Source organism: Notothenia coriiceps, unplaced genomic scaffold (assembly GCF_000735185.1).
Source record: "Notothenia coriiceps isolate Sejong01 unplaced genomic scaffold, NC01 NC01_scaffold00037250, whole genome shotgun sequence".
Classification (NCBI taxonomy): Eukaryota; Metazoa; Chordata; class Actinopteri; order Perciformes; family Nototheniidae; genus Notothenia; species Notothenia coriiceps.
This window is the reverse complement of record NW_011369951.1, coordinates 10,781,449-10,805,523: the sequence shown is the minus strand read 5'-3', so window position 1 is coordinate 10,805,523 and position 24,075 is coordinate 10,781,449. Positions and strand designations below refer to the sequence as shown.

General features: G+C 39.5%; 1 protein-coding gene across 1 annotated transcript; it reads right to left on the bottom strand.

The window, feature by feature from the left end:
* Positions 1–690: 690 nt before the first annotated feature.
* tmem198aa (transmembrane protein 198aa) lies at positions 691–11,767 on the bottom strand. Its single transcript, XM_010796706.1, has 6 exons — positions 11,734–11,767; positions 9,905–10,143; positions 8,948–9,160; positions 7,898–8,021; positions 4,154–4,455; positions 691–3,786 (listed from the first exon to the last, which is right to left on the bottom strand). Exons 1-6 carry the CDS (start codon positions 11,765–11,767, stop codon positions 3,634–3,636), a joined length of 1,065 nt encoding a protein of 354 aa, XP_010795008.1. The 3' UTR covers positions 691–3,633.
* Positions 11,768–24,075: the final 12,308 nt, after the last annotated feature.

The window sequence follows — 24,075 nt, the reverse complement described above, 5'->3', positions numbered from 1 at the left end:
AGAAAATAAAAAGGACAGAAAAGGAGACCAGAACCATTTAAAGGGAGATAATTAGGCAGAACAAAGAAAGAAACCGACAGATAGAAAGCGAGAGATGGCTTTTCCAGTAGCAATGTTGAGCAAAACTTTACTGTGTTCACAACTTCTGCCACTGTCAACAGCTTCCCAATCATTAGGAGTCAATACAACGGGTAACATGTGCTGCTTACATTTTCTTCAAATGAACTCAGCTGACCTCAGTGACCTCTCCTCTATCAGCTGCTACCTGTTGAGGTTCAGGCGTAATATGTGGCTCCTTTTATTGTGCTGCTTGAAGGTTATTTTTTTACTGATTAGATTTGTATATGACAAACTCAGTGTACAAGCTCCAAATGTAGCCTGACACCTACTGTCAGACCAATTGATTGCATATGTGAAGTAAGAACGAGTCATGAAGATGGACTCAAGATGCTACATTTGATCGTGTTATGCAAGCATTTTTATAGATTATAGATTTCACAGATTATCTAACTAAAAAATCTGACAATGACAAATTAGCTGGTTTTATTAGTGCGAAACGCTTAGATTTGTTACCTGAACTTGTATGTAAAATGTAATCGGTTGGTGGGATTATTTGATATGTGTACTGGGTAAAATCAGCCCTGTGATCACTCTGTAAGAAAAGTAAAGAAAAACAAGACCAATAGATTGTAGAATCACAATGTTTATCATAGTTTAGGTCCATATAAATTCATGCTATCAATAATCATAATAATAATAATGATAATTATAATAACCATTGTCTACAGGTGTTTTTTACACATTTAAACGGGGTGGTAGGAAAAAGAATTGCAATATCTTCTAAAAAAGATGGAGTAATGAGTAATCACTGATTAAAAAGAGTCAAGGCTCAGTTTGTTTTTGCTGATTTTCAACATCACACGTTGAAACAGAAGCATGAGAATGATACAAGTGCACCCACCATCCAGTCAAGTAGAACTAATTGGACATACAGTAGTAACGCAATATAAAAAAGATCTAATCCAATCAGCTGGATAAATTACATAAGTGACCATGATGTAAACATGAAAATAAAATTATTTACAGTTCAATATCTACATCTACAAGTGTTTTCCCTACATCAGCAGTTATGGGCAATCACAAAAAGTATTAGTAGAAAGAAAAGTAAACGATGATGACGTTACAAGCGCACTACAGTAAAACCCCAAAAGAAGAACCAAACAGGACTCACATGTTAGCAAAGCCCCAAATAAAGCTTCAACAGCCACTACTGCAAAACATTATAGGCGTAACATTGATACAGTAGAAAGGAAGGTGGCTTAGCATAATGCATGGTGAGAGGAGGGACATTATTCATATTATGCCTTTTCAAAGCCCTTTACCTGGACAAGTTTAAAGATAAAATAAGTTGGTCCTATCAAGATTCACTATAGATGTTACCTTTTCTGTATGCTGTGAATATTGAGACACTTAATTAGACGTACTTCCACAATATTCCTTCAGTCAATGTGGATTGGGACCAACAAACTCAAAATGGAAATCTGAGGTTTTCACATGACGACAGTGACACATTGAAACATCGACACATTGGACAAAGTTACACAAGGGTTCTCATGCAGTTATGGGTTAAGGGGAGAATGATTGGTCCTTCCAGTGCTTAGCCACATCCCTTCAACTATTAAGAATTTAAGTACATTACCGTGGAATATTTTTGTATATCTAAAACTCATAAAAGGTAAACTCCGAAATAAAAAGGACGTAAAACACAATCCAAGTGGTCATAATCTAGTTACAGTACCATTTAGTCTCAGTAGGAATTGTAACATTAGTAGTGCTTTTTGTTTATTCTAGGAAACTACAGTAATTTAAGTCAAAACAGGTTAAAATTAAACTAAAATATCTCCTTTGTACTGAGAGAATTCCTGTGCAAATCTAACTTCCCTTCAGTACCACAATTGTAATGTTCGGAGCAGATCAATATCCAAATGCAACTGACACGCAACATAACACACAATATAAACACATAAACAATAAGTCAAGAAAAAAAAGGTCCAGTAGTAAACATTAGAGGGCGCCATTTGCAATGATTTCATCTTTTCACCATGTCTTGACATTTACAGGAGATTATGTTGCTTCTACTCCTTTTCATCACTTTACACTTCATCCAATCTATAAAATGCACATCTTTACTGAACCTGTATATATTAGCAAAAAGAAGAAACACCATACAGCATGTTTTACATACATTTCAATGCATCCCCCTCTCTGCCAATAAGTGGTGCAATCCGTCAGTTGCCACAGGGCTTCTGCTCATACTCTCACACAGCAACACACTATATTAACCATATTTACCGCCACGTATTGTCCCCTCTGAAGCAAATGTCACATTTCTGGATGACCAGTGTCCGAGAGCAGTTTCTTGTCTCTCTGCCTTAACATCATACTGTTGACAAATTCACAACATGTAGATAGTCTTTAGGATTAAGAAGGGTGAAAGCAACACGAGAGCACTTACAAAAACATGTCGACAAAGATAATTACATAAAGTAGCTTACAAAAAAGCTTTAAATTCCAGGAAAGAAGAAAGAAGAAGAAGGGTACGGATGTGTCTTCTGCTCAGGTCCTTGGTTAAAACAGCCGGCGATCGAGGGCAAAGGGAACTGATGACACGTGAGCACATTTCCCTTGGAGATTGGCATTAATGTATGCGGTGATACATGGATGGACACGTGTTCATGGATGGGATAACATAACAAATTGTCTACGGGGTGAACTCTTTGATCCATGCTCACCTGAAAGCAGTCCCAGTTCTGCATTTTGAAGCAGCAGAAGACTTGTGCTGGCTGCCATGTCTGGATTCACAAGGTGTCAGAGGAGATAACAGGCTGACTTGATGTACTCCTCACTTCCTACAGCGACCTTTCGTGCAGAAAATGATGAAGAAGAGCTGCCTTTCTGTTTCAGTTTTTGCTGTGGTTTTTGTATGTTTTTCTGAAAGTTTGCTCTGTGCGCACTGAATAGTTGAAGCAAGAAGTTTTCTCCTTAATTAACCTTGAACTCAAGATAAAAAGAATAGGTTATTGACGGTTGTGCTACCTTGACTTTATACAAGCCACATGATGCATTTCATCCAAAATTAGGCAGCACTCCTGTGAAGAAATTAATGTTTTGATTGTTTCCCACATTACAATCCCGTTGGAAATGACTTCTTGTAATTTGAAGCAACCAGAAGATTCTTTAAATCAAATGTTCAATGGTGAAATTTCAATCAACTTCCTTAGAAGACAAGTCCATTATTTCCAGTGTCCTGCAGAACGGGATAGTATCATGAGAGGTTTAAAGTCAAATATAGTTTGGGATGACTCATGACTCACGAAGCAATCTGTTCCTGCATCTTAAGAACGAAAAAAGCTTTTCCCTTGCATCTTAATGTTCATAAAGAACAAAACAGGACCAAACTGGTCAAATAAATACAACTTTTTAGAGAAAACCAGTGTGGGACACAACACCTTATTTAGATAACTCAGTTACTGATGTGTTAATTGGCAGTTAATTAGATAAGTTAGGTTTTCTATAACATAGATTTTTGAAGTATTTATGCGTGATTGTGGGTGTGGTCTGGTGTGCACTGTCTCAGATGCGAACTGGGGGTCCGCTGGGGGCCGTAAGGGGCACTCGAGAGCCGCAGTCGTAGTCGAGTTCAGCCATCCGGGAGCGGCTCATCATTCGGTTTTGGGAGTACGCTCGTCTGTCTGTTTGTCTGTCCCTGAAACTCCGGATGTAGCTCTGTGGAGAGACAGGGGTTGGGTTAGGAAAATACAGTAAAGTGGGACATTTGCAACTGCTGCACATTGAATCCACTAGTTGCAGGGGAACCTCACTGGAAATCACTGCCCAATGTGAACCTAATTAGTGTGTGGTAATCTAAGAGAATTAATGTGCTAAAAAACGAAGCCAAATACTGCAGTTCCATGAATGGCCACTTGAGGCTGGGTCCATAAGTGAGTCAGTCCCCATAAAGGCCCAATGTTACAGTGTATATGTGTATATTTGTTGATGAAATGGAGACACTAAAACTTTCACTAGCTTATATATTAATTTCATGAAATATCTTTTAAAGCATGACATTTATCCTAGGAAGAAGCATGCTTACCGGTGACAGCACATCTCCATCAAAGCGCCTTTTGGGGTTGGACTTACGATGGTAGCCGGGCTCAGTCTGAGGAGGCGGGACTTTAGGTGGCTGAGAGGTCTGTGCTTGGTGATGAGGGTGGGAGGCTGCTGGGTGATGGTACTGCTGGTGATGATGGTGATTGGTGTTGGCTTTCTGCTTGTGGTTAGGCTTCAGGTTGTCTCGTTTTTTCTTCTTCCTTGTCTCCTTCTCCTTTTTCAGCCTCTCTTCCCGCTGTCGGATCCGCATTAGCTGGACTCTCCTCTGCTGCCGGCTCAATACCACTGGAGACAAAGAGATAAGAGATGTGTTCATGTGTGGCCAGAGAAGAAACGATAGATAATTATGAGGGAGAGAGACAGTCATTAAATCAGAACAATGTAGCTTTTATGGAGAAACAAAAGTAACTGGTTTAGTCAAGAGGAAAGGATCCTTTCAAAATCTGTCAGACTGACAAATAAACAGGGGAAACCTTCAATCAGATTTTTGAATATTGAATTGATCTTTGAAATGCCAATGGTTTATCCCTAGAGGAGTTATTGTAAGTACAGACATCTAAAAGAAGGAATAAAAACACACCAATGTCCATTTCATAATTTCCTCATTCTATTCATATCGTTGGCAGACTTAATTGTCCTTGCTGCATGTATTCATAATGAGCTGCTCATTCTCCTGACATATTGTGAGTGGGTGAGTGTGTTTGTGTTATTTTCACACTCTCCGGAGCAAAGGATGTCCAAAATTCGTTCTGTCTCGCTGTCCATTGATTACCCAGTTAATTATTTCTGGTTATGCATATTTGTAAGCAGTTGGGTTCAGGGGGTTGATTTGAAGAAATGTAATGATCATTATGCAAAGTCAAAATGTTGCCCAGCTGAACTTCATAAAGATAAGATGTACTCTATGCGTCATAGTTAACGCATATGTGTTGGTGGGTGTGGAAGTGTTATTTTATCTTTTGTTGTTTCTTTGTGCAGGCGGACAGCTAACGAGGCACCATCTGCCATGGAAACTGCTTAATGACACCCCCCTTTTCCTTTCCTCAGCTCACCCCATCCCAGGCCTCTGGCTCGATGCCTCCATGTATGTGTGTGTGTGTGTGTGTGTGTGTGTGTGTGTGTGTGTGTGTGTGTGTGTGTGTGTATGTGTGTCTACTGTACATCTATCTTTGTGAGGATTATGAGCCTTAGACCTTGCAAGGGTGTACATTGTGGCTGGTTCCCACTTCTCTAATAAACATGTTTGAGGGTTTATGTTCAAGGCAGGTTATGGGTTTGTGTTAACTTTTTTGTTGTTGGTTTGTAGCCTCGATATTAATTATGTAAATCAAGTATTAATAAGCAGATTGTCCTTTTCTCTGTGTTCCCGCATTGTCTACATAACAAAAAGCTAAATTTCCATGCATGTACAAGTTAATTCCTCCCTGCCTGTGTATTGCACGCTATTCAGGCAGCTGACGGACAGATGATTTTCCTTATTGATGCACTTGGGTAGCCTGCTCACCCCAGATTATTACCCTCCCTTGCCCTTCCCCCAGTACAGCTGCTCTATGTCCCCATCCATCTTTCACTGACAATAGAACTTGTCATCATAGAGGACAGAGACACTATAATAAACTATGAATGACAGGCTGTTTAGGTACATTTGAAAAGGTTTTCCAAGCAACACAACAATGACCTTTACTGACCTAGCTCTTTTCACAAAGCAGTATGAAATGCAGTATCAGTCATAGTTCTCTTTCTGAAGCTTCCCCCAAATTACATATTTGACTGAAATCTAATTCCACTTGTTTGTGTGATTGTTTAACAGTGAAAAATACCAGAGTGGGGTTATAGGGTTTCAGTCTAGCTTTAAATAATTTAGACACATGATTTTTAAAGTTTTGGAAAATAAATTCATTTTTTGGGCCTATATGTGCTTTCTTTATGTCTTCCCTCCTTTCTAGGTGTTTTTCCCACACAAGTAATTGCATATTTTTCAAAATAGCACTAAAAAGCTTTTTCCATCTCTTTGCCCACTCCCTCTGACTGGAAGCCATGGCAGCCTGCTGTTTAATCCCTTTATTCGAGGCTATGTGTGACTTCTTCTAAGACACTGTTTAACCCAGTATGTCATACGCCAGCAAAGATCAAGTGAGTGTGTGTGTGTGTGTGTGTGTGTGTGTGTGTGTGTGTGTGTGTGTGTGTGTGTGTGTGTGTGTGTGTGTGTGTGTGTGTGTGTGTGTGTGTGTGTGCATGAGATGTGTGTGTTTAAATGCTCTTGTTGTTTGTGTATTAGTGAGTGCATCTATACCCCAGTATATGTTTGTCTCTGTGTGAGGCTGTTTGTGTGTACTGTACTGTGTGTGTTGTGGTTGCTTTCAGAACAGATTAAGGCTTTCTCCATCAATAGGCACACCGCTGACAACACTAATGCTGGTGTATTCAGACTCTCCCACATACATACAAACACACAGTGTTCCCAGCCCTCACAAGGCTTTCTTTTTCAAGTAGCCTTTAAAACTGCCAGTTTAATAAAATTAGGATAGATTTGTCAGTGTTGAGAAAATGGGACCAGCTTGCAGTTGCCTTTTTGAGATCAATACTGAAACAAGCCTAATCATCATTAGTGTACTTGACATAATTACTCAATATCTAAGATAAGACTGAATAGAAGTTGCACATTTCTACCATGAAACCTGAATAAATGCACATTTAATAAGAAACCCATGCACGGACTTTAACATATGCATGTACACAGTTTCTGCAGCTTGGGCAAAACAGCCTCATATTCATTTACATAGCGGCTGTCATGGGTGATATTAGTGGTAAATGCTGTGAATAAAAATGTAAATACGACTTTAAAGCTGTGCTACTGTATAAAACATATGTTTCAAGAGGTCTGCAACAGCCTTGCCTGAAGCTAGAGGCTGTGGCCTAGATTGCCATAAAACTAGAACGGACACAGTGAGGGGGCACCACCACCTCTCTAGATGAGCCGTTTCTGACCAGATCTGAGAGGTTGAAGCAGAAGCTCTTAGTGTATACAAATAGACTGGGTTTCAATGTAATTATTTAATTAGATAGATGTATTCATCGTTGCATGTTTAATTAAAATCCACTAAGGTAAAGATCAAAGTCTTGGCTAGTGTTTTCTGACATGTCATGAGGACACGTCCCCTCGGCCTCTGACATTCACATTTCCCCCAGGTCCCTGGATTTTACAAAACCTGCCATTCTTCTTTTGTTCAGAAAATGTCCCTGATGAATTCCCTCCTTTCCATATCCCCTGACCTCCACACCACACCATCTGCAGAACTGCTACTAATTCCCTCAGCAGCTCCTCTTTATCTTTATCTTTAGCTCCCTTTATCCATTTCCACTTGCACTTGCCTGCACCGTTTCTCTAAACCTGCCTGTGATCTGCTACCTGTGTTTAAACCTGCTGCCTGATTCTTACCTGCCTTTGACCCCTGTTGACTTTCTTGACTTGTTTGGACTGACTTAAAAGTGCTGAGTAAGCCTGTAAACACTCCTGTTCGACCTGCTCTGCCCAACATGTTAACATTTGAGTCCGTAGCCCTTTTGTCAGCTGAGAGACGACTACATTTTTTATTTATATCCAAACACCAATGCAAAATAAGTAATCCCCCACTGTTTCTAAACACTTGTATAGCACTACTGGTGTCCTCAGTTAGGTTGAATATGGTAAAAGGAGTCTGGATGTGTGTAAAGCAGCATCACTCACCTTCTGTGTGAGAAAATCCCTCTGCAGTGACTTTCCACTGGATCAGCACTCCAAGGAGAGCCAGGACCGGCCAGACCCCCAAGATGACCCAAGTAAACCAGCACAATGGCTTCTTTGGAGCCACCTGCAAACATTTGAATTAAAGTTTGAGATTAATGACTTCATTTGAATAAATATACACAAAGAAAGTCTTAGAGTTCCCAGAGTTATTTAAGACATAACATCATTAAAACAAATCTGAATATGGCTCCTCATCGATTCTCTATTGAGTAAATCTAAAATATCAGATGAACATTTGATAAAGGTGGAGAATACATGACATGAAACATATAAATGTAAGACATAGATAAATTATTTCAAACACTGAATACAGATCATTCCAAGACTGTGCAAGGGGTCTGCATTGTGGGACTGGTATGTAAATGATAATGTGTTGTGGCCATTGTTGTTGATAATCAAAGCCCAACTTTACACCTGTGGGAGATTGAACAGAGGCGCAGTCCCTATCAGCATCTTTAAATCATCCAATGATTAAATAGATTTGGGTTAAGCCCTGGCAGGACTGTTTGCAGTATGTGGGACGGTTTTATAGCAATACTGGATTTACAGGATTTTTTTTTGCATTAGTGTTGTCAGCTATTTAATTCACTGACTCAGCTCAAAAGCAGACATTCCCATTTGGGCATTTTATCTACAAATGGGTTTTCAATTGAATTTGTAGGGAGGAAGCTGGCTGTATTCTTTTAGACCACAATGACAACATAAAATTAGATATACTTTATTGAAGATTTTATCCGTATTTTCCATGCTTAACTCAGCCCGTCTGTCCCTTATCCACACACATCTGCTCAATTGTCTTTCTGTTTACTCACACACAAACACACGCATGAAAATAACGATCCAAGGAACACAAACAATCAGGGACACAATGAACCTCAAATACGAAATCTGAAAACGGAAATGTTACGAGATGACTTCAAATAAATGAAAGGTTTTGTTTCTCTCTCTCTCTTACTAACAGTTTATTCACAAACGTGCAGACAAGCTTACCCTGAGTCTCTCGTAGATGTAGTGTACCAAAGCGAACAGCTCTATAAAGTAATCCACGGTGACAGTGATGATGGCAGAGCCGAATGTGGCGGTGGAGAGGGTGACAAAGACGCGCTGCCATTGAAGAGTGAGGACGGCAAATAGCGTCCCAGAACCCAGGAGGATGCCCAGAGGAACCCACACTGTTTTTGGGTGGTAGAACTCCTCCATAGTCTTGGAGAAATAAAAGAGATTGTTTTACGTTTGCAGTTGTATTTTCTTATAGTATTTTTTGTTGTTTTAATCAAAAAGAATGAGTGCCCTATCAACATCAATGATGGCAACAATTTTTGTTTATTCACTAAAGCCAATCCACATCCACAAAGTACATCCATACAAGAGGTTTCCTCAAGTTATGTCAAATTAAGACTTCCAAATTGGTCTCACAGATTAAAGTCTCTATCTTCCAAAATTGAAATTGCAATGTTCTTTATAATTCAGTCAGGTATCATACTTTTTTGAGTAGATACACTGATTTCTTGTTGGCATATTAACTTCTTTAGCTAGCACCATACATAACAAGACAAATAAAGCTCTTGGAAGGCTATACATTAGGCTAGATGTATGTGTTTTTATCGCTTGAGATGCTGCTGTTACTGCTATGGGAAAGTTATTTTTAATGGCATTTCAATATGTGTTGTACATGATTTGCTTGACCTTTTAATTCTCTAGATAAAAGCTGTGAAAATGTGGTGGATAACCACAATCATAAAAGAAGGTGTGATTCAGCCCAAGTAGGTTTCGGTGTGATAATAGTAAAAAGCATTATCGATAAAGCAAATCAATGTTTTTTTAATATGAGTTGGAACATATGAAGATGTATCACTTATTTTAAAGGTACCAATTTAATAATTATTTCCTTTGATATTCTGTATGCAAATTAACATAAATAGAAACCGTCATCAAAGGTCTCCTCACCACCAATGAAGCCACTCCCAGCAGCAGGCCAAGCAGCAGGCCCACCATAAACAGCCCCACACTGCGGACCAACATGGTCACCAGGCCACAGAGGGTCCCGATGCCCAGGCCGATGCCCACTGACGCCTCTAAGCTCAGCTGAGTGTCCATCACCCTCTCCTTGTAGCACAGCATGAAGATGACCACAGAGCCAAACAGTAGGCCAGTGAGGAACAACACAGCCTTGAAGCATCGATAGCCTGCAGGAGACACGGAAAAAAGGAGACTGTAAGAAAATGACATGCATACAGACGCTTCAACAGGCTGCAACTGCCCGTGTAAATGATTCATTTGCTCTTGCAAGCGTTCAATAGCAGTAACTTTAATGGATCAACACAATGTTCTACGGCCAAATACACACCAATACAATATTAGCAAAACCAACATATGAAGGCTGAGAGAAATTATTTTTTTGAAAGATTTTCTAACGAGGTATTAACAGGGTTTATAAGTTGTTACCATAGGCAAGACCATAGATGTGTGTTACCAATTAATTGAAACATTTAATATAAATTATGTTATTATTGAACTCCATACAAAATTATTAAATGCATAATTTTGGGTGATCCTCCACCAATGCTACAATGATGAAATTGTAGCAACCCAAAACTTGTATTGATTTATGTTGAATGTATACAAATATCATAAATTACATGATGACCGGTAATCAGTTGCAAATGGAAAAACTTCATTAGCCAGAGTATGTACTTGATTTAACATGTTTTTCAAGCTTTAAATGTGCAAGTTCTTAAAATAGGCATGATGCACACAGAAAAGCAATGAAGAAAATGTAGAGCCGCCTTCCTGTTGTGGGTAAGAGAGGCATTTCTTCATTATGAGCAAGTAAACCTTCATGAAAGTGCCTTAAAATATGATAATCATCGTATTACAAAAGGTCATCCACATTCATTAGTCAAAATGCCTGCTGAAAAGAACAGCTGCTTTCCTTTAAAAAAAGGATCTCTATTCCCATCATGTGGTCCCTCCTGTCCTCTTCTCTTTCTCCCTTTAATCTCTCACCAGTTCAATTTAAATGTGTTTACTGCATCCAAAAAAGATAGTGAACCTTTTAAAGCTCAAATTATCAGCAGTTACAATCTGCCTGGCCCATGCTTTGGTGTTTATTAATGTTTGCGTCTCCCTTTCTGTTTTCTCTATATCTCCTTCATTCTGTGTGTGTCTGGACTCTGTCTCGAGGGGAACCAACATCAGATTGTTATCTGTGTGTAATCAGGCATTGCACAGCTGAGCCGAACAATACTCTTCCTCTCATCCAACCCAATGTCCAAGAGCCTCGTGACCATATCTCATTTATTTCACGGACTTCTTCCAGCTTTCTTTACTTCCTTCTTCTTACTCTTCTGGTTTTCCTTTGTAGACCTATCATCCAGCCACCAGGCCCTTCAATAAAGCTTGTGGTAAAAGCCTCTGCCTTTCATCAATGCTGCTCGCTGTCTTCTGTAATTTCCCAAGCATCGACGTCCAACTGAACATAATGTTGGTCACATGGTTATCACAACATTTCTTTTCAATACCAGTGGGTCTGAATCAATTTCTCATTTCATTTTTAGTAACACGCGTGCCTCTCCTTGGCAGCTCCTCATCTCCAGGTCCACTTTACTCAGCCTCAACCATCCTTCTCTGCCCTCCATCACCCCGAATGTTCCACCCCTCATACAGCGAGTAGGAGGGGGGCCGTTTTTTGTTCCTCCCTACTTCCCCTACCTTTTCTAGAGCCTTCAAACCGTCCAGCCCATCTGTTCACTCTGGCTTGTTGAGCTCTTGTCTACCTCCCTTTCCCTCATTTTCCTTTTCCTCTTCCATTTTGTCCCTATAATTTCTACTGCAACTTAGTTTCTTATCAAACTAATTACAGCTAACCATTTCTTCTTAGAAAATACAGTTTTACAAAATCCTACAATTGCAAGAGGCATCTATCTGCGGGGTGATTCAATTCTCAGACTCGAGACATTTTATTTCAAATGTCACCGCGGGGTTTCTTAGAATTGTCTACAAAATGCAATCTGTCTCATCCTAATAACAGGATTTCTTATTTGGTTTAGAGAGCAATATCTGGAGTCGAGGGTGAAAATACTCCCTTTTTATCTTCTGTTTTTCTCACAGTATGCTGTCAAACAAACAGAGAAACAAATAGACAACAGATGTTGAAAGACTGAGGAGCTGAATTATTTGAAGAAAAATGATGCAATTGACGCTTTGCTATAAATCTTTAAAACAACTATTTTTGATCAGTTTGATATATTGAAATGTTGTTAATTATTAAAAAAAGTTGACGTCAACTTGTTAATTCTAAAGCTGGTGTTGATTGATCAGAAACCTTAAAAATTAAATGATAGTCACTATATGGTCTTGTAGCATGTTTGGAAAATTAAAATGGTTGGGTAATCCGTTTGTAATGCAGGGACAGACTGTGCTTCACCAAGACGTATACACTGAATGTTAATGCTGTGTGCACGCCTCAGTGAATCTCTCCCTTCTCCATTTGAATGCAACACACAGCAATATTCATCTAGAACCAGCTTGGAGGATGCTTTCCCAACATTTGTATTATATTATATTTTCTACACAACACAATACAGTATTTTTATAACATGAAAATGGTGCCTATAGTGTCCCTAATTTTCTAATATGTTTTTGACTAATGTTGTTGCTTCTGTTATCAGGGGCTGCAGGTGTTATGGGATCAGTTTACATATAGGACTTTATACATTAGAAATGGTCAAGTAATCTAACAGAGGATGGTTGATCACAAGGGAATACATACAAGTAGAATATTGCATGCATTGTTTAATTAAAAGCAGACACTGATTGTTATTTTGGGTTTATTAACACCTGCTTCTGTGGATTATTTAAATGACATGGCTTAATTGTGCACAATAAGTTGTGTTTCCGTTTGGAAATTAAAATGTTAAGAAAGTATAGGTGTCAATCTCCTCTTTAAAGAGCATCTTGCAGGTTTTTATTTTTTCTACATTTACGCTTAAACTTGCTTGAAAATTACAATTAAAAAAGTGAATGCAGGATTTGATATGTTTTACGAGACATAAGGGCAGGAATTCAGAGGGAAAGGAGCAATTTTGAGCTCTGCTCTTAAAAACGGCTTTTTTTTAAGGTCATACGTCAAACGCGTCATATTACATCACACNGAGAGGTATTCATTTGTAAACCCCCAAAATGTTCGTCAATCCAAAACTACCACATTTGGACGTTTTTACCCTACGATCGTCATCAACGAAGAGAATCAATACGAGTTCAATGATCTCGCAGGATGGCTTTTCAGTTGTCGGTAGTGACAATTCTTTACAAGGTGTACAAGGTTACACGCCGATTTTCAGATTTTGGAACAGATTTATATCAAAAGTATGGGATATAGCTACTAGCCATTCAGCCATGAGGGACAGGGATGCAGTGTCACTGCCTTGTCAAAAGTGCAGGGGTGTGGCTAAAAACCAGGCTCAGCCATTGGACTAAAACCCCTTGTGTTTCAGTAGTGACATGAAAACTGGGGACATGATTTTTTGAGTATAGTTTTTTTATTAAAAAATTAAACCCACAATAAATATAAATATTCCAACTTCTGTTTGAATGTAATCATAAAGATCTTCTAAATACACCATTCAACAAAATAAAATAAAATGTTTAAGTGTTATTTACAGAACATGACATTTTGATGTCAGGGTTGGGGACAGCTACTTCCCAATAGAAAGTACCCTATAAATGATGTTTTTGTATATATTAAGCTTATCACTATATAATTGAATGCCTTGTGTTTAAATAGACCATAACATATTATTAGTAAATATCTATGTCTGAATACTTAATTGTTTTGTTAAATAGTTTTTTGTTGTTGTGGGACCGCACTTTGCATCAATTCGGTAGAATGCCCCATATACTACTTGAGGGATGCCCCCATTTATGAATAACCACCGCTGTGCGAGTCTAAACGTTTAGCAGGAGATAAATCCATCTCAAGTGGGAATAAAAGCATTGGGATTTGGTGCATAAATGGTGCTGTGTGTGGGTTTGTGGTGAACAGTAAGAGTCTAGTTTTTGTGCCATCATGTTGAGGTAGAGTGGGACATAGTGTTTGACTGAATTTGCCCTTGGCTATCCTCACAAGAAATATTTAAAACATAGCTGACTGTGATCACTTTAAGTAGCTGATGGCACAGATACTGCCAAAAATTTATCAAAGTGGGAGCCCCAGGCACATTTTCATCCAACTAAAGTCCTCAACAAATAACTCTAAGATTAGGAAAAGGATTGGAATCTCGAAGCAGTGTGCTGACACCAAACCCTTTAGTGATCTGATTATGTCTTCCCAAAGGACACAAGGAGATCAATATAGAATAATGTTATCAATACTGAGATATACTATCTAATAGTACGTCTTCACATATCTCAGTAGATGAAGTGTTGTAATCTTCGCTGCACACTGTACAAAAAAATGAAACCTGTATTTAACCGACAATCAGTGAAATAGCTAAATCTGCCCTGTGGCCACATTTACAGATTAAATTCCATTATAGTCAGTGGAGTCTAAATGTATACGCTTAGCAATCACACTGAATTACCGCTGCAATATAATTACGCTTTTGCATTAATTTTACATGTTGTGTTAGGTTAATAATTACATCACTAAAGGACGCACTGCAGTCCAGATTCAGTGTTGTTATTCACAGAATGGTGTTTCTGCTGTTGCCTTTTCCATCACAAGCATAGTAATGTATTGCACTCATAGACGTGTGTCTCACACAATTTTTTTCATGACTTACTATTATACTAAAAGCCAGAATATGCTGTTTTAGTTGCACACGTTTTTATCTTGTTACACTTTTACAGTAAAGTAGTATCTCCTTTCAAGTGTTTTAGCTGTATTAAAGTATGATCTTTAATTATCCACTTAAAATCCTTGCTGCTTTATTCATGTTGTATGACATTAACCACGGTATTATTTTTCCGGTATATGTTGTACTAAATATCCCAGTAAAATACATTATATTCAACATTTGTAGATTGACAATATTCCTTAGAAATGATTTATAAGTCTCAGTGATTTTGTAAAGTGTTATCATTGCAGCAGCAATCTTTTAGCTTTACTTATATTTATTTATTATTTAAAAAGAGTTATTAAAGCAGGGAAATATCAGTTCTAAGTAGAGATGCAGATGTTTAAAGGGTGTTGTTTCTCTTTGTTTCATGTTGATCACCCCATGGTAATCAGTGTGTTGGTGCTGCAGATCTCCAGCTATCGGTCAGCTGTTGGAAACTGTTGGAAACAATTTGTTGCTACCTATTTCCTGTATACCCAAGTGGATGATAGTGGCTGAGTTGCATTTCTTTAGTACGCAGTCATTTCATCTGCTGCAGTATTTGTGAGAGAGGCTGTGCTGAGATGTTTCTCTTTTCAAAATGTAATGCATGCTTACTGCTCTCTGAGCACTCACAGCTGAGTACTTAAAATGAGCAATCAATAATCACTCTTTCTTTCTCCTGCCCTGTCCCGCTCTCTCTCTCTCCATCACTCTCTTTCTTTACATCCTGTTTGCAGGTAGACATGTCTTAATGGCTGAGGCCCACTGATCCAGTCATCCCTGCAGACCCCTTCCACCCCGCACCCCCTAATCGCCACCCACCACTCACTTCAGGCACCATGCCGTCCACCAGCCGCCTGCTGGGTCTGGTTGAGGTGGGGCTGAAGTGTGACCAGGAGATTGAGAGGAGGTATGAGATTGTTCCCTCAGTGGTCTGCTCCATGTGCTGCCTCTTTGGAATCATCTACTGCTTCTTTGGTAAGTGACCCTGAGCAAAGCTGCTTCTCTATTCAATGTATCTGAAAGGTTCTAATACAACAAATGAGATCACTGAAACAATGTGATTTCTTACAAAGCTTGACACAGCTTTTGCATTGTTTTTAAATGTTTTTAGAATCTGGTGTCTAAGTCACATGTTAAGGGCTGGTAAGGGTGTTTGAACGGAACAAATGAGAAGCAGTATAATAATTACATGTTTCCTCAATATATGTAGAACTACGGTAGTGTTAGCTTTAAAAATGCCTTCATTGTCAACTGAAAATCCATCAGTTTACTCTTTTGTTTGCAAGTTCTATGTGTCTTTAAATCCTAGTGCCATTTTGAATACCTCACGTGTCCTGTTCAGTTGACAATCTATGTCAAAGTAAAAGTTTTGCTTTCTTTTCCAACAGTTGGATGAAAGGATTGATGCCACTCTCGTGTCTGTTTTTTTATATTTAAAGTTAACATTAGCGGCTAGTTAGCTTAGCATAGCACAAAGACTGTAAGCAGGGTGAAACAGCTAGCTTGCTTCTTAGCAAAGGTACAATAATTGGCCCAAACATCAGCTTTCATTTTCAATCCTAATAAAGCTGCTACTACTTAATGGTGGGGTAGGTAATTTTGGAGAAACCAGCTCGATTGCGCTAGAATTTGAAAATACACAACCGGAAGAAATCTGCCACTTCCTTGCAGAGCCCCTCCTCCAACACACACGAACGCGCACATGACCAATGAGGGCACGAGATAAGTTTGTGCACAGATGGAAGGCTGAAAGGCAGGTAGGCCATCCAGTTATTTTAGCCGGGCCGTGCCCGGTCGTGCTTTTTACAGTACTACGGCTTCCACAGATGACATTTTTTTACGGATTTTTTGACAAAGCACTTAAGATATTCATTGCTATCGGGTTGTTAAGAGCATTCCATAGAATATAACAACAAGTGTATCTCCAGCCGGTTTCTCAAACCTACCTACTACCTTCTTACCTACCCCACCTTTAACTACTCATTTCCAAAAGCACTGTCTATCATGGCCATAGTCAATCTAAAAAGTAAAGTGATATCTGCCGGTAGTATTATTGACAGACACCATAGAAACAGTGAAGGGTGCTTGCTAGTTGATATCATTCCTAAATGTTCAACAATAAAACGAGTAGCCAAACAGCCGTGAAATCGAATTTCTAGTTCATCCTGCTCTGCTGGTTTATGATGTTATTGATTTTAAAAGCTGTACAGAGAGGTTGTTTTGTTTTGGTATGTGAATCAATATTGAAATCCCATTCCAACAGAGTAAGCTATTATGGCATTGCTATATGTGTGCATGTTCTCTTAGAATTACATCCTATCAAAACCTTGAATATCCATTACCCCTATACGACTTCCCAAATTGCTTACAGAATTTGCAATTAATTCAAAATACTAGTCCAACTGGCAGTGGACCCCTGTCGTTTCTTGATTTGTTTTTGTATTTCTTTGTGTCATCAAACGTCTGGCTCATACTTTATGCATGGGTCCATTCATATGCTAAGACACAAAGTCCTAACTTGAGGCTTCATGTTGTGCCAAGTGAGTGAGTATTAACGGCCTCATTCTAATGAGTTCTGATGTAAAGTCATTACAGGAAAATGTAATCAATAAATAATTAGAGAAAAACATATCAGCTGTAATGGTTACAGTCTGTTTACATTGGATTTGTTTGTGTTGCCGTACAAAGTGATGGATTAAAATTGCATTTCCATTTCAATAGGAACAAGCAAAATCACATAAAAGTGCTCAAAAAGGTGCAATTAATTTTAATATATTGCCTTGGGTTGCTTTACAGCTTGTGTAATCATTGTTAAAGAGGCACATGCAGAGATTTTCATCTTGCTGTGGCTGTGTGAATTGATGACCGTTTGTTCAAGGACTCTAGGAATGCAGGCACAAATTGTTTTTTTAATGTTATCTGTGCCTTTTCTAAAGACATTTGAACTCTCTTTCATTGACGTGGCAAGCATCAGTAACCACCTGCCAACAGGACAGGCTATTAAAGAACAACTTCCAGGTTAAAGACACCTGTGAATAAATGTGTAGGAAAATGATTAATACACTAGATTTTCAAAAAAATATACAGAAATATACACTACAGTGACATCTGGCGTCGTTTTTGTAAGAAATGTTCACTTCCGCATTAAAAAAGCCTCGGCACGTGACCTCCCGCGTGTGACGTAACACGGGGGACACAAGGGGGAGAGCGGCCGGTGTAACGTATTAATAAACATGGATCCCAATGCTAGTTTCGACACAGAAGACACAGAAGAAGTTGAACATGAATATTCGAATGCATACGGACCACAACCATATAATTATGAGCCTGCTATGCGTCCAAGAGACCAGGAGCAGACAAGGATTAGAAGAAATAACGGCCATCGGAGAGAAATTGAGCTGTGGTGTGAGGAGAACCAGTGGAGAACTGGACAGCTATCTTGGTGAGTGACCGGCGTTAGCTACAGAATGTTAGCAGGCTATAACTAACGTAGCATTGATAATATAGTAACGTTACTGGCAGGACTGTTGATACTGATCCATAACAGAAACTAATGCGCAAGTATCAGCCGTATCTCGCGTTACCTAATGCATCTCCACACTACGGTGCTGTGTACCGGAGGAGAGACGCGAGATACGGCTGATACTTGACGATCTGGCGGAGAAAGGTTGTGGAGCCTCCGTTGATATGCCGTTGTAAATGGCTTGATGGAAAGCAGGTGTGTAGTCGGGGAGGGTGCACAGCTGATTGCAGCAGGTGAGTGGAGGTTGAGCCGGGAGCCAGGAGTGACAGCCACCACGCACACACAAACAACACAGACAGGGGGAAACAAACAAACAAACACAAAGGAGAACGGCTGGAGCAGTACAGCCACCACAGCGTTACCTAATGCAACTCCACACTACGTCTTACGGTGCCGTGTACCGGAGGGGAGAGAGAGAGAGCAGCGAAGGGGGGGAGAGAGAAGTAATACGGTTTCATGATAAAGCTGTGGAGAGTATGTGCTGCAGGGAGGTGGATGCACAACGCACCCAGGAACGAACGCTAGCTCCGGTCCTTTTTTACTGTGGACTCGATGTCCTGAACGCTAGCTCCGGTCCTTTTTTACTGTGGACTCGATGTCCTGACAGGCTGGTATTTGTGCAACCTGCACAAACACAATACTGCACCATGATTACAAATGGTGAAATACAATGTAAAACTACCGAAAAATACCAGCTCCTTAAAACACAACCGCTCTACTCAACGCAACTCTACTATACCCGCGGTCAGAGAGCGGAGATGTGTCCCCTGTGTGATGTAATATGACGCGTTTGACGTATGACCTTAAAAAAAAGCCGTTTTTAAGAGCAGAGCTCAAAATTGCTCCTTTCCCTCTGAATTCCTGCCCTTATGTCTCGTAAAACATATCAAATCCTGCATTCACTTTTTTAATTGTAATTTTCAAGCAAGTTTAAGCGTAAATGTAGAAAAAATACAAACCTGCAAGATGCTCTTTAAGCCCTCCCACTATTTTCCAAGAGGTCGTTGCCAGATTTTCAATTTCAGGTTTTAACCAGGAGATGGCGCTTCATTNGGTGTTGGGATCAGGGATTCACAGGTTCAAACCCTACTGCAGTCAGCATGTCGTTGTGTCCCTGGGCAAGACACCTAACCCCAAATTGCTCCTGTGTTGATTGTTCAACACAGGAGCAATTTGGGGTTAGGTGTCTTGCCCAGGGACACAACGACATGCTGACTGCAGTAGGGTTTGAACCTGTGAATCCCTGATCCCAACACCTACGGACAACCCACTGCACCACACACCCCCAGTATCTTTGCAATAGGGATGTGAATCTATCTGACCCTGTTCTCATCTTCCTTACTGCTGTCTGTTTGTGGACGTCTTTTTTGTTAGGCCAAATGCTTTAGAAGGATCAGTACATCTTAAACGTAAGGGCTCATTTGTAGTCTGAATGAAACAATGAACCCTTTTCGAAGTCACATGCTCAAATGCAGACTAGCCAATCATTTTATAGCAATGACGAGCTGTACTGTGCATTGCATAGAGAGTATATTCTATTACAGATTCAGAATACTTTCCCCAAAGCATGGCCTTCTACTACTGTAGTCACAGAATACACTGCTCTTCTTCGCCTTTGCCTGTTACAGGATAGGTTCTAAACATTGGGTTTTATTTCTCTGGATCCATTATCTCTGTGTGGTTTCCTCCTTTAGGTCACTGCACGTGTCATGTCAGAGTACAGATGACATACTTACATACTCTCTCTCCCTTGCTTGTTTTTACTCTTGCATACGGCTACACTAACATACCATCTGTACACACAGACTCACATGCCTGATTGCACAGTGGAATTAATCCTTCTTGACGTATAGGCACATACACACACAAGTAACTATAGTGATTTTCATCAATACAACACCTCTGAAGCACTGAGCAGTCAAATACAAAATTGATTTATTTTCAGTATGACATGCTGTGTGCTTTGGAGACAAAACACAACACAGAGGCAGGATTTAAGAAGAAATAATAATGCAATACTGTGCCCTGCTAGTTTATCTTTTAAAATGAAATTACTTTGAGATGTTGCTAGAAGTAAAAATGTAAGTTTTACAGTTGTCACATAAGATCCATCCATCCATCCATCTTCTCCCGCTTATCCGTGGTCGAGTCGCGGAGGTAGCAGTTCCAGCAGAGAGCCCCAAACTTTCTTTTCCCTGGCCACATCAACCAGCTCTGACTGGGGGATCCCAAGGCGCTCCCAGGCCAGCGAAGAGATATAATCCCTCCATCTGGTTCTAGGTCTACCCCTTGGTCTCTTCCCAGCTGGACGTGCCTGGAACACCTNAACACCTCTGAAGCACTGAGCAGTCAAATACAAAATTGATTTATTTTCAGTATGACATGCTGTGTGCTTTGGAGACAAAACACAACACAGAGGCAGGATTTAAGAAGAAATAATAATGCAATAACTGCTAGTTTATCTTTTAAAATGAAATTACTTTGAGATGTTGTTAGAAGTAAAAATGTAAGTTTTACAGTTGTCACATAAGATAAAGAGCAGCAATTCAATTTTGCCTGTAGCTGTTAGTCGCAACACAAAAACAATCACCTTTATAGGAAGAATAACATCTTTCCACTCACATTGGGGTGAATGTCACCATTTGTACACACAACATCAGTCAAGCTCTAACATCATTAATTTGCTCTGAGACAGTAGCAGTGGTGTAGAGAGGGTTGAAAAAGGGAAATAAATAAGTGTAGTAAATTAAAAAATAATCCACAGTATTTTAGTAATACTAATTCTCAAATTCCCAAAGTGACATGAAGACGTCTAAATGTCAGCTGCTATAATTGCTTCTAAGCCCTGGCAACAGTTGCTTTGATTAGATCCCTTACTATGTCAGCTACACCCACCTGAGTCTGAGCCTCTGGGCTTCCCTGTCACTACTAATATAGATTTAATAGCATTAGCACAGATTAAGACAGTGTTAAACATTTTAACGGTGCTTCTTGGAGGAGAAGTTGGGAGTGCTTGACTGAGAGCAAAACGAAAGCTGGTTAGCTTTAATGCAGGGAGTTTGAATGGAGCCACCTGGCAACCATGTTAGCTACATAAAGATCACAATAAGGCCATGTTAACTACACGAATAACAACTGGGAGGATAACTTGTGGTGCTGTATTGATTTGTGAAGTTATTTCCTGACTTTCAGGTGCACTGTAATAAGAGCAGGAAACTCCAACTGGGTAGGGACTTATTGACAAGAGGAACTACACTGGTTTCCCTCCATTTGAATTCATTAGTATTGAAAAAGGAAAATGCACAAAGGGAGCTTATGCACTGCCAAAGAGGAATAACCAACAACAAATTCCCTATTCTTTAAGTCCTTACTGTCTGATTCTTCTTTTCTTTACAATAAATGTTCAAACTGAAGGACTTATTTGCACTCCTCAGGCATTATAACATTTGTAATTGTTCATCTGATGCCTCCACAGTGATTTCAAAGTGTTTTATTCTCCAGGTGAGAATTTTTTTTACAATTTAAGTATTTCTTATTAAATGTGTTCTTTGTATGCACCACACATTCAAAACAACACATGCGAACAAAACTTTCCTAGTAACACAAAGTAACTTCAATTGTTAGGGACAGGGGTTGGTTGCTTGGTTACACAATGTTTAGTTGCAATGGTTGAAATCCCCACAGAGATGTACTTGGGATCTAGTGATGAACAATTGTTTGATTTGATTGGGTCCCAATGAGAAAAAAGTAAATGAACAGATCAGTGGTCAAAAGGTATAGTTTGAGATCACAAAGAAAATAATTAATGAGCCGAAACTGAAAGTTAACGTTGTAATTGAACAATCACACACTTTCAATCACAGCCTTGTCAAATAAAGAATGATCCTCTGTCTACACAGTAAGACTCTTTTATCTGAGTGTCAATTTAAACGTGTGAAGATTTTGTCAATTTACAATGTGACCTGACACTACCTTTGTTAACTGCTGCACTCACAGAGAGAAGACAAGGTCAGGACAAATAAGAAGGAAAAAAAGCATATTATGCAACAATCTCACGTCCTGTCTGTTACTATAACAACCAGCAGCGGTACAAGGACCCTGCGAATGGGAAATGGGGCCCGTCTCCATGGGAATGTGCATGTTAAGAGACAGTCTGTGATGGTTTCTTTGAGGCTCCTGGCAGCAGACGGTCCTGACCTTTGACCCTATTCAGTAAGTGCCACTTTATAATTCACCAACATGTCGAGGTGTCCACTGAACTCAGTGTACAGTCCCATCCTTCATGTTAAGTTACCAACGGTTATCAGTGGAGCAAAACCTTGGAGTTCTAATGGAACAAAATATAAAGTCTACAATACTCTACTGTTTTAGGTTCAGGTATATACAACATATGTATAGACATATGTAGATAGAAATATCTATGCTTTCATACTGAACAGTAATACTTTGCACTTTCTGTAGAAATGTGTGCCTTTCCTGCACAAGTGATTGATGCCTAGTACAAGTTGAAAATCAGCCTAAATCATCATGGGATGATAAAAAAAGACTGTAGGGAAAGCCATCAGACCGTAAATTATTATCAACACAGGAGAACAGCTCAGTCTCACTGTTGGTGTCTCTGGGTGATGCAATAATCAAATTAAAGGCTACAGTTCAGTGCAAAAGTACTTTTTGCTTCGATGTGGAACTGTGTTCCCATAGAGACTGAACTATAGATCTATTTGTTACACTTTCACACAATGCACACTGAAGTTGGCAGGCGGTGACACTCATATCACTTCACATGGTTTTTAATGTCGGAGGTAAATAAAAAGGGACTGAAAATTAAAATAATCATATTGTAGAGACACAAGTTTGCACAGCACAGGGTAACATTTCCCATCAGCTTCACTTCAGAGCTTCAGTGTGTTAGCTCTGCAGGGGAACCAGCATCTACTGTAAATTCTGTTTCACTGGCTTGCTTTACTCTTTGCTCACAAATAGGGAGCACTGAATCACACCGCTGCACCTCTGACACAAATCACAGCTCCCATGATGATTTGCTCAGCCTTATCCATGCTTGCATTGCTCCATAAGTCCGAAAGGAGAATAATGTTGGGTTACATATCAAAACCACTGGCAGTGTAATAACCTTTCTGCGTATTGATGTTCTCTCTGCTGGAGTTGTTCCTCTACTCTTCAGATGAGCAGACAGTCGGGGGTCACGGATCAAATGAGAAAACTGCTGGCACTGGAGGAAGTGTTTTAAGATTTATTGCGCTGTGTGCCAGCTTGTTGTTGGCATGCAATGTGTTTATTGCAGTGTGACTTCGCCTTCACCTCCATAAAGTATGAGTGTGCTGACTTTTACAGAGCTATAAACTGATATAAATAGTTGAAATATGAATAATGCTATCCTTGAATGACTGTCACTGTGAATAAATATGATCCACTAGATTATCACTTCAAATGCAATCATGTGAAGTAAATATGAAAATGTATTCTGAAGCGATTCTGAGGAATGTGAGGAGGAGTGAAGTCACCTCGCCTTAACTGTGAAGTGTTTGTGTCTTTGCATATCTATAAAGCTTTTCCTCCCTAAACCTGCTGCGAGATAAATTATATTTTATAATCTGCTATTGATACCGAAAGGGGATAAAAAAAGAGATGAAGGGTTTGAAAATGTTTGTGTCTCTAGGTTTGTGTTTGTGTGTATGTGTGTCAGCATGAATATTTCAGAGGCCCCACACTGAGGGGTGGCGACAGAGCATCACCAAAACGAGGACACAGGA